Genomic DNA, 11,720 nt, shown 5'->3' on the forward strand with positions numbered 1-11,720 from the left:
TAATCTAGTAATTTGTTGTGCAAAAAGTGTCCAGCAGAGGATGCTGCCATCATATTCATGCACTGGTTTGATGACAATAAGTGACATGAAGCATCAATTTTTACTCATTTATTCTGAGAACTACAAGCACAAATAGATTAGAACGTACTTCATACACGGTCTACATGTCTGTGAAGATTCTCAGTCGTCCAGGTGAAGTTGTCTAGAAGCTGAGTCACAGCAACTGGACTTCTAGTTTTTAGGTCGAACCGTTTCACCACTAATTCTTATATAAAGAGAAAACCCACTTTTTTTTCCAGTCCAGTTGCCATGACTCAGCTTCTAGATATGGTCTACACTATCAAGCAGACTGCCTGTCTATTAGTTTTTATATAATACAAATAAATACAAAAGAGGAGGTTGCTAGGCAGAAATTAAGCATAATATTTTCAGTAGTATTATATACAAAACAAGATGATACCATATGTGATATCATACAAATGCTTTACAAGAAATATTGACAATAATGACATTTCTGTGAAGTGGAACAACTACCGAACATCATTTTTCCTTCAGCTTCCTCACAGTTTCATATTATTGTTTGGGACAAAACAAAAAAAAAACATTTTAAACCATTCACAGAGTGCCAACTTCATACAGCACAGGCTACAGTTTATTTACAGATTAGAAAATTATACTGTTCACTCAGCAAAGTGAACAGGCATGTAGTAGTGACTAATGAGCAGAAGAACATAAGATTTAGATCATCAGATTAATGATTTTTCCATGGAGCAATTTGTCATTACAGCTTATTTAGCTCCAGTATATCGATGCTACATTACTGTATATGGACATCACATTGGTGTTACTTGCTTTGGCAAAAGATCTGTGACTCATGCACTTTGCTCACCAGTGTGTTTTTGATAAAATAATGCAGAAGCAATAAACTCAAAGGTCAAAAACACGATCAAAACAGAGCAGGACAAGTAAACAACTTGCATACAGTATGTACGGTAGTATTATATGTAACATCAGCTAGTTCAGTACACTTAATGTAACTACATTAAAGCTGACATACAGACACACAACAGACCCCACTGCATGTGTGCTGCCGAACACTACATAGTTTCAAGAGTGTTTGCAATTAAAATTATTTAGTGGAAATGTTGACATGCTTGCAGTTTAAGAAGCTCAGATCTGACATCCCAAATATTCAAGTGATCAAATGTGGCAGTAGCACTACTGTTTGAGTTCAGTGTGCATCGAAAAGGTCTGGTAGTTCTGAGACTTTCACTGCAGAAATGTGTCTTTCTTCATGACTTGATCTCGATGACTTTTATAAATGGGAGTGGTTTGTTAGATGCAGTGGATGGCTTGATTGGTTTACTGTGGCAAAAAGAGAAAGAACAAATTGTTGTTTGCATGTTTTGCTTGGGACCCGTGGTCTGTTTTAAGATTAACATGAAATCATTTTCTCTCGTCTTAATTTTGAGTCACTTTCCATAGTTGTGACCCATCATGAGCATAAAGATATGCAAACTCATCCGCTTTGGACAAGGTTTTCTCATGAAAAAGTCATAAGTTACCTGTAGACAATCTGGGGGTTGCGCTCTGATGAAAGGTAAGAATTTGACCTTTGTCCTCCCAGGAAATAGTCCACCTGGTCACGCATCTCTCGGTTCTGTACACACAAAAGAGATCAGTGTTCAGTTGACATAGCACCAGAAAAGTGGCCACCAAACAGGCTGGTTGCATTTCCTTCCCTTTCTCATCTGTCTTGGCAGAGGTCAGACTGAGCAGGATCTATTTCCTCTTCCCTGTGCCTCACTTCTATTTACACTGTATGTTCACTCTAAATTCCACTGAAATTTCATGGAAACTGTTTGTACATGTCAGCCAGTAAGCAATCATCACCTCAGCCTCCAAGAATGCCACTTTTTCCTCCAGCTCTTTGATCACGCGGTCTCTTTCCTGGATCACCATGCGAGAGTTCTGGAGCTAAAGACGAGCAAACAGTCAAACAGTGAGTGAATCCTGCACAAATAGGAACATGGAGAAGATGTGTTTACTTTAGAGTCTCACATATGTGCATCTCACCTGCTCAATCATGTGTCTGACTTTCCTCTGTTGGCTTTTCAACATGTCATCCAGATGGTGGATCTTTTCTTTGAGAACAGCAACCTCCTTCTCCAACTGTTCAGCCCTAAAATAAATAAATAAATAAATAAAATAACATCCACACAGTTAAAGCTCCCTTCTCCTGATTTGATTGACACTGATTAATAGTTAGTATATATTTTTATTTGTGGAGATTTGCTGACCTCTGGTCTCCTTTCTGGCCCTCTTCTCTGATCTTGCGCAGTTCACGGAGTTCCTCCTCACGGTTGCGGATTGCCTCCCGCAAGTTCGCGCTCTCCTGCTCCATCCCGCCCAACAACCTCTGGAGCTCTTCAATGCGTTTGTCTTTCCTCTCGCTGGCTTCTTCTGTGGCCTTCAACTTCTCCTGCTGGTCGTTCAGACGCTCCTTCAGCCTGCTGCCTTCAGCCTGTAGGAGACAAGGTGTTTAGTTTATTTAAAGTATGGCTATAGTACAACTAAAATGCATTGTACATTATTTGTTTTGATGCATAACAAATATATATGTTACCTGCAGCCTCTCTTTCTCTTCTTGGTGTTTTTTCTCAGCTTCCTGCAGCTGTGCATATAATCGCTTGCTGACTTCCCTCAGCTTGTCTCTCTCTGCTTCATCATCTATTTCCTAAAAGACAAAGAATGAAATGTAGTTAAACAAATACTGTGGTGCTATATAAAAGCTTGTTTTATTTTTATTCAAGCTCAGTTGCTTGGGCAGTTTTAAAGTAAATAGGCGTGCCAGTGCGTGTCACTGGAGCAGCTAGATCATAACCAGTGTTTTCCCTCCCAACACCCAGGATAGTAAGCCATAGTGTGAGTCAGACAAATCCTATAATTGGTACAAAAATTCATTAAGCCAAAGGAGTGAGCGTCGTAGTACTTTTACGCAACATCACTGAAATGCAGCTGCTGTAGCTGCTAAATGTGTGTGGGTCAAGGACAACAACAAAACTATCAAAAGGATGAAGCATCTGTGGAATGCTGGTAACAATGAGGTGGGCCTGAACAATAACACATGCAGACTGAGAACACAGTGTGCCTGAGCAGCTCTCACACATATTTTCATACCCCCCCCAGGGTGCTTTCTCACTTTAATCCATCCGTCTAGCCTATACTGTATCACATCTGTCTGTTTTTCTGTTTTACACTACACCTCATTCTACCAGTGCGCCTCAGGGAGGTGATCGCTTTACAGCCATCACACTGGCACACATTGTCCAGAAGAAAACAGAGAGTGGACTGCAGCTATGATACAAGAGATCTGATATGTGCGTTTCTCTGACTTCCTGAAAAGACCCACACATATTCTGTGTTACAGTATTCAACCTTCCACAGATGCTGTTACTGTGAGAAACTGCTCACCTGTCCATCAGCTTTAGCTACTCCTTTAGGTGAAGGCGAAATGTTCTTTCTGAAAGGAACACCAACTTTCCACCCATTTGTGTGTGGCTGGAGAGAGAAAAGGAGGAAGTCAGCAAAATAAGAGTGAAAGATGGAGCGAGAGAGGTGAAGGAAATGCCATTAAGCACATAGGATGTGAGCTTAACAATGGTAAGACCACAACAAAGCAACTCAGAATAGACTTACCTTGTTTTTGGCTGCCATCTGCTCTCTCAGTGTCTTCAGGCAATACCGCACCTGTGTGAAACACAGACAAATGATGAGTGGCTTAGATATTGTCATAGAGTTTTTATATTTCAACATGTGTGTGTTTTAGGCTTGCATGATCAATGCAAGATTTTGCTTGTCAAAAGAGATGAAACACAGAAGAAGCACAGACAGCAGCATGAAAGCAAGGAGGCATTTACATGATGCAAACATGCAAATTCTTGTAAAATCCAGGAGACAGGGTTGAGAGACTGTAGTGCTAGCATGTGTTTGTGCTTTGCTGAGACAGTCGGAGATAAGTACTCTCCAGAGACTGACCTCTTGTATCTGTGTAACTTCATCTGACAGCATCTTCAGGCTCTCCTGGTGTTTCTCCTGCTCTTGTCTGCGGGCCTCTAGATACACCTGGAATAAGAAGACAAACATATATTAAATACAAAACCAACATAATCATACACTTAATCTATATCATGAAAAAAAAAGTCCATCTGTCACACCCACCTTGATAACCTCCACTTGCTCCTCTGTAGATTTGACCGGTTCAGAGGTCAAAACTGTCCTGTCATTGGTTGGCTGCACCACGGCGAATGCCCGTCCAATTGGCTGGAGATCAGAGGGCAGAAGAGTTAATAGTGCAGCACAGGCCGTGCTATGTGAGCATAGGTGGATGGGTGTGGCGCATTTCTAAATATCATGAGCAAATGTATGAAGTCACTGCGCTTTCCTAAGACTAGATGTTTGTGTCCAACATTGTAACATAGTATTTGGACTAACTACCAGGAGCACATCTGCCTAACAGTTATTATGAAACAAGCCTCAGGTATGTCAGACATGAATGATGCAAATAAAGTAATAACTTGCAAAATAGAATGGCTTTAATGACTGGTTCTCCTGACTGGTTCTCCTGAGCAAATTATTCCTTTTTGCATTTGACTATAATCAGTGACGCACTAATACTACTACTGAGACAAATCCATAATCATCTGGTGCTTCTTTGGAAGTGGTAAACAGGAGGGACCCGCAGAAGAAGGCGGGGAGATGTTATGTAACTCTGCTGCTCTGGTGGTCCATTTTTTATGTAACTCTGGCACTGGTTTTGGTACAATGGTTATCTTGAGACATTTTGGATGTGTGGGAACCACACTAATGAAAAGCTGATGGCTATGGCATGTTAACAAGCTGGTAGTGTCTGTACAGATTGCATGCAGGAATGTGGCATGTGTAAATGTACAGTAGCTCTGAGCTAATTCCTTGGGATCACTGAGAAGATTAACCTGAAATTTCATCTCCAAATATGGCATCAATGATAGCAACCTGACCTCTACAAAAATACTGCTACTGTTTTTCTCTCCTCATCAAACAAATATCACCCAGGGTATCCACCACACATGAGAAGACACCAGATATAATGTCTTAAACCAGACACTTTTCCCTGACATATTTAAATTACTAATAAAAGTTATCACATGGAGGTTTCCACTTCCCTGGCTTCTACAGTCCCATCGGTGCAGGACTTGGTCTGTTTTCTGTTCTAGTGCCACAAACCTGAATGTAACCTAAGTTATCAGGTGCAGGAAGTTCTTACCTTTTCTCTGTGTTGGTCTGTTCTCTGAGCTGCCTGGTTCTGGTCATGCAGTGTGAGCCGCAGCCGCCTGCAACGCTCCTAAAAGAAGGCAATGAGAAAAGAAGAAGATGAAGTGAATCCACAAAGAGACCGTTATGTGATGTGATGGAGAGACTGACTACTTTGAGGAGGAGAGGGGGAAAAAAAAAAAAAAGAGGAGGAGAGACTGAGTCACACTCACTCAGTGAAACAGAGGAGGAGGGAGAGAGGGGGCAGCAGCCAGTAAGAGAGAGGGGTACAAGCGTCAGAGAGAAAGCAAAAGTTTCTTCACAGCTGCAAAAAGACAGACTGTTGGATTTAAACTATGTGCTATGGACGTCAGTGGGATTTAGGCGTAAACTCTACTGGCGCCCACAGCCAATGGAAAGCCGTGGCTGGATATCTGAGAAAGTGGGCAGAAAATTTAATTTCAAGCAAGACAGAACATTTCCATGGCAACAAAACCTCACAGTAGCCATAAAGTATCTGGCATGTTAACAATATAAGAGGGAGGAGTAGGTAAGTCAGAAAACAATGCACAGATGCAACACTCGTCCAACACTTTAAAATGCTACACAAACCTATAAACTTTTTCTTTCAGTAACAGGAGAGAAGTCGCCTTAACAGGAAAAGTCTCAAGTGGGATGTGACTGGGTGTGTGTCTTCAAGCACAGGGAACCCCCCTTTTAAGTGACACCCAGTAAGTGTGCATGAGGATAAGTATGCGGATGAGATGGGAGGAGGTCAAAGACATTACATAACTCATTCCAGCCAACACAACTTGTTCTGTTTATTTTCCCATGTGTATTCTCTGCGTCCTCCTTAGCACTAATGTTCTTTAAAGAGCGCACACACGCTCACGTCCCCAGATTTATTGGTGACACATTATATCGGCCAAATAAGTTAATAAGTCTGGTAGAAGATGACAGAATAATGTGTGGAATTTAGCTTGTTGTGCTGATCATCACTACCGTGTGTGTGCGCATGCATTTCTTTTACAAGACCATGAAGTCTTTTTGTGTCATCATTTGTATAAGGCCAAGCTCCTGTACTGTAAGTTATCTTCAGCATCCCAACTGCTTTGACAATTGACAAAACAACCACACCTCAGGTTCTATTTACTTGCTCTTCCAGAGCTTTTGATCATAGCACATGATCTTCATCAGCAAATGGAGTTTGCCCGGTTATTATGAAAGTGTAGATGCTGCAATGTTCTGAATTTTGTTTCTTGAAAACAACTTTAAATCCAAAATGTCATAAGGTCCCATTTAGATTTGAACATCGACAAAAAGAGAAACACAGATAGTAAAAAGTGATCAGGCAGCAACAATAAACACAGGCAGAGGAATACTGGAGAAGGGGTCCAACTAGTCAGGAAAATAAAGCAAAATATCCCCCTCTTTTATAACATGCTTTCCTCTCAGATTACAGACAGCAAAATGCAGTGAAAGAGCACTGGGACTAGGAAAGGAAAAAAGAGGAGGGGGAGAGAAAACAAGAACAGTGAGATGTTTGTTAAGAAAGAATCCATCATTACACAACTTCTGTGGCCCTTCAACCAGACAAAAACTCTGCCAGACATCACTCTGCCGCTTTGTACGTGCTAATCTATGTGTCTATTTTCTTTTTTATAATCAACACACATGCACAAAGATGCTGTCTATACCATCTTTAAAGCCAACCTGTAATACTAGATGTCCCGAGAACACAGACAAAGGGACCAGTTGGATGTGCTCACGCATGGTGACGCATGCATGCGCACATATACACCTCCCCACACACGGATACACACAGTGCCTCCGACCTTTATAACAAGGCAGAAACTTGAAACTAAGCACACATAGTTCTGGGTGCAATGACAATGGCACAAAAGATCACTGGGTATGGTCATTCTGAAAGAGTATGACAATGCTTTTGCTTTGGACTTTGGCATCAGAAGGCCTGTAAATCATGTGGATTAAATTAGCGGAGAGGTCATTGTCTCAGGAATGTTGTCAATAAACAGGGAGAGCTTCTGAATTTGGGGCAGGACTCAAAATGTCCTCTGTGCCAATTTAAAAAAAAAAAAACAAACAAAAAAAAAACCTAGTTGATATAAAATTGTTTTGACTGTTAAACTCAGATAGCAGCAGCTGTCATGGCCATAAATAGTGCCTCCATGCCTCCAAGTGTAGTGCCTTCACTGAGCTGCACAGATGTCACTTTTACCTTTGGTCAAACTGCATTAGATACATCAGCCTGTGAGGCAACAGGTGGGAGCAGATGACGCTGCTGCTGCTGCTAGAGTTGTGGTAGCAGAATGATAGTCCCTACTACATTTTACTTATATAATAATCTGTGTTCAGGTAACTGAACACAAACTATGCTTATATATATATATATATATATATATATATATATTACAGTCTAAACTTTATTTTAACACTATAAGTTCTGACATATATGAGAAAATATTTTGTCAATAAAACAGATCTAAGAATGTAAGTCATTCAGTACCAGATTTTAATTTTCAACAGTTAACAGTTTAACTATATGGAGGCATTTTGGCCACCACTGATTCTAGCCCAGAAGGTGGATTTTTCAACATAGCTACAACAAAAGAAAATTTGTTGGCAACTATTTGGATAACAGCCTTTTATATTTTTTCTTCCAGCCAGTATTTTAAATATTTGCAGGTTCTCAAATATGAGGATTAGCTGCTTTTCTTTGTTATATGACAGTACATGAAATTATTTCTGGTTGGGACTGTTGTTGGGACAAGAGCACTGTTACATAACTGACTGAGAGCTAACCCTTCAATCCGTCAGCAGTGTGTACTAATTAAAGTTTTAAGGTAAAGGTTAAGGTAGGTCAAGCAAATTTTAAAGTGAGGAGACAAGCTGACGTGTGAAGTTTTGATGGTGGTGCGTGTGTCTTACTGTCATGCGACGACATGAAGAGATACTGTAATGGTAAACAGCTTGTCCAGGTCTAGGAATATGCATCTGAGTCATGAAATGAGAGCAGCCATCAAGATAGAAAATGCTATATTTATATGTATATTTTATCATTTACTATCAATAACAATCCTTTTTTTTCCTGCTCTGTGTGGTGTGCAGACCAGGTGGGGTCTGGCTTTTATTATTTGTTGTTCCTTTACATAAATATGTTTATTTGTCATGTTTGGCCCATTTCCAGCAAATGATGTCAGACATTCCTGACCAAGATGGTGATTGAGGATGAGCAGAGCCAGAGGGAATGTGTTAGGTCACACAATGCTGGGAAACTTAATGTCTGAAGGGATATTGTGGTATTATTTAAGAAGTGCCTGAACAGAACCATATCTTGATATAACTGGGAAGAATTGTGCCACAAGTTGTAAATAAGTTGAAAAATCGGAGTGCTGGTCACCGTTATAAATTTTATAGAACTCTTTGTTTCAGGGCTGGATGTTCCTTTAACAATATTTCAATTTGGCAAAGTCATCATGATGTGTTACATGCAGAGCCAAAATACCTCATTGGTTTCATTTAGTCTGAACTATATATCAGATACATGATAGCGGACTATTGGATTTGAATGAGCAAATACAGTTGCATGTTAAAATGTAATCTATGCCAGAGTAAACAGAAGCTAAATAAATATGGATTTTCATATATTGCTACATCACACATTCCTCAGTTTGTTAGCTGTGTGAGTGGTGCTGCCCTTTGCACACTTTGACCTTTTTGGCATTTGTATAGTCACACAACAGAAAGTGATATGAAAGTCTGGGTCACTGATGCAAGTGGTCAATCTGTCTCAAATTCTGTGCTACTAATCCTAAATTTCATTTAATGTAATCATGGGTGACAGCATCCTCTGTAGTGTGCTTCATTAAAAAATAAAATAAAATCTCATCTGATATGAGCCTATCAGAGCATCTGCCTGCTGCTGGCACGTATTGAGCTCAGCTGGAGGTTGCTGATAAGGTGAAAGTGTCATGTTGCTCCGCAACCTCATAAACCACAGTGCAGGTTAACAGTTTGCTTTTTCAGGGGAGGTAAATGATTAAACGTCTGCTGTCCCAGACAGAGTGTAAAGCCCATGTTCTGTACGTGACATGAGCATCTGCTGATCACACATTTATTAGTATCCAGCAACAAAACCATGAGCTGTGGATGAAGGAAGCGTGCTGTTTAATTCAGTTTAACACTACTTTAGATGCACAGGTGGTGCACATATTGCACAAGTAATGCTGAGCTGCCTTTACTGTCTGTCTCAACTGTAAGCCCTAAAGTGATGTGCACTGAGGACACCTGTGACAGCCACACATGTCATTTGGACTAATTCTGAGTGTGTGTGTGTGTTGAGACTCTGAGTAGTAAGGGCTAATACTTTAATTACAACGGGGTCAGAGACTTAAAATTAAATACACCACTTCACCGAGATGAAGCCACTCAGCCCTAAGAGCTCTGGAGGAATCACAGTCACACAGAGCCTCTAAATCCAGTCCACACAACAGAACAGTCATGTAAAGAAAAAAAACACTATCATCTAAAGTGAATCAAAAAATCTTTAGTGGTCCGGTTTTTATCATACTGCTCCCCCATAAAGGATATCGATACCCAGAAGTACACGCAGGCCTTGTTATTGTTGATTAACATACAAAAGTGCGAGAAATATCAAGTAACTTACCCCATAATTTTGATTTCTAATGTCCTCAAACGTACACAGGCTCCTCGTCACTCCGTTCATCTTTAACATAAATATAATAAATACTCCACAAACAATAAATAGATAAATAAAAGCCAAGTGCAGAACGCTTCCTCCTTCGGAAAAGACTTCCAGGTGTCTGTGTTCTGTCGTTCCACAGGAGCCGCTGCTGTTATCTGCGTGTCAACACGTCACTGTGGGAGTGCGCAACAAAAACACGCGACCCGCCTACACAGCAGCTGAAACGGCCAAATAGGGAACTGGGGAAACAGGGAATAGTTGTGAGGGGAGGGTCAAGGAGAGACTGGCGGAGGTACCTGCCGACTCTGGTATTGCAACTTCTGGAATAATAACCTACAGAAACTTTACATCATGACTGAGGTATGAATCAGGCCAGGTAAATACTCAGGGATTGGCTGTATTAGTCGAACTTGACACAGTTGGACTGCATGATCGACTCTTGTTAAATGATGCCCAGCGGGCGCGCTGCTCCGTTTACCAATAAATTATTCATTGAAAAGGGTTAAACCGGTGACTGCACTTGTTTAAAAAGTTTCTCCTAAGTTTCCAAAGCAATGAAAAGAAAGGTGTTCAATTCTGTGATTTAAGACGCTTTAAGGGTTGTTTTATGAATCAAGTTGCACCCATTCATTTTCAGTTTTCAAATAAACTGGCATACATGAACACTGCTTGAGATTTGTTATCTACCATTAGATATTAACATTATGCTACTCTTTCTCTTCTGGTCTTATTGTGGTAAGGTTCAACACAGAACACAGATTTTTGGTCTCAGTCTGTACTCAAATGTTACCACAAAAGAACACAACAGCTCTGATAAAAAAAAAAATATATATATATATATATATATATATATATATATATAATGTCTATATAATGTCTCTCACATTGACCTTTAAAGTGAGTTTATTGTCTTTATCCAAATAAGGAATAAGATCAGGAAAACTCAGTTCAAGCCACAATAAAAAAAAATTTAGCAAAATTACACAATGTAGTTCATTTGAAAATGGACAACACCAAGGAAAGGTATGCAATAAACATGTTGAATAAATCACTGGTATAAGTGTTCACCAAGTGAGACAGCGAGTGTTGCTCTGCTGGCATTTAGCTGACCCCAGCAGCAGCTGATCCCGGCCGGCAAAGACCTCAAATTGGATCAAGAGTTTAATGGCATTAATGGCTGTTGAGGAGCAAACAACAGGCTACAGGGATACAAATGACACTAACTGAATTTGAACCTTCAGCTGTTACACAGTCAAGCAAAATATAAATGCTAGTCTCACATTCATCAGGCATTTGTGAAAGTTCTTCATGCCTCTCAGAAATGTTTGATTTTTAAAAAGTACATGTTTTCAGGTAACTCATTAGTGCAGTGCAGATTAGTAACTTAAAATGTGGTTACCATTTATATTTGAGATGGTGAAACTTTTTAAATGGTTGATTTATCATTTGGAATGAAGCTCTCCCACATGCACAAAACACTAAAAACACCTAAACCTTACCGCACCATACCATGAGTCCCACATACTAAGCCATAATTATACGTGTTTACATCACACTGCTGACTGCCCTCAAATTGAGATTAGACTGTTTGAGTGGTTTGTGTGTCTACACACACCCATGTCTGAGACTATTAGTTCACACTTCATATCTACTGATGTGACTACTTCTCGCTCAATATTATTTTATTATGAAAATTAGCTGT

The 11,720-nt window shown here is 40.1% G+C and overlaps 1 protein-coding gene across 1 annotated transcript; it reads right to left on the reverse strand.

Moving 5' to 3' along the window:
* Nucleotides 1-95: 95 nt before the first annotated feature.
* On the reverse strand, nucleotides 96-10,163 carry tuft1a (tuftelin 1a). Its single transcript, XM_026317741.1, has 12 exons — nucleotides 9,980-10,163; nucleotides 5,306-5,383; nucleotides 4,222-4,323; nucleotides 4,039-4,125; nucleotides 3,700-3,750; nucleotides 3,475-3,561; nucleotides 2,627-2,737; nucleotides 2,301-2,524; nucleotides 2,077-2,182; nucleotides 1,894-1,977; nucleotides 1,566-1,660; nucleotides 96-1,365 (listed from the first exon to the last, which is right to left on the reverse strand). The coding sequence occupies exons 1-12, from the start codon at nucleotides 10,046-10,048 to the stop codon at nucleotides 1,293-1,295; spliced, it is 1,167 nt and encodes a 388-aa protein (XP_026173526.1). The 5' UTR covers nucleotides 10,049-10,163; the 3' UTR covers nucleotides 96-1,292.
* Nucleotides 10,164-11,720: the final 1,557 nt, after the last annotated feature.

This window comes from Mastacembelus armatus, chromosome 16 (assembly GCF_900324485.2).
Source record: "Mastacembelus armatus chromosome 16, fMasArm1.2, whole genome shotgun sequence".
Taxonomy (NCBI): Eukaryota; Metazoa; Chordata; class Actinopteri; order Synbranchiformes; family Mastacembelidae; genus Mastacembelus; species Mastacembelus armatus.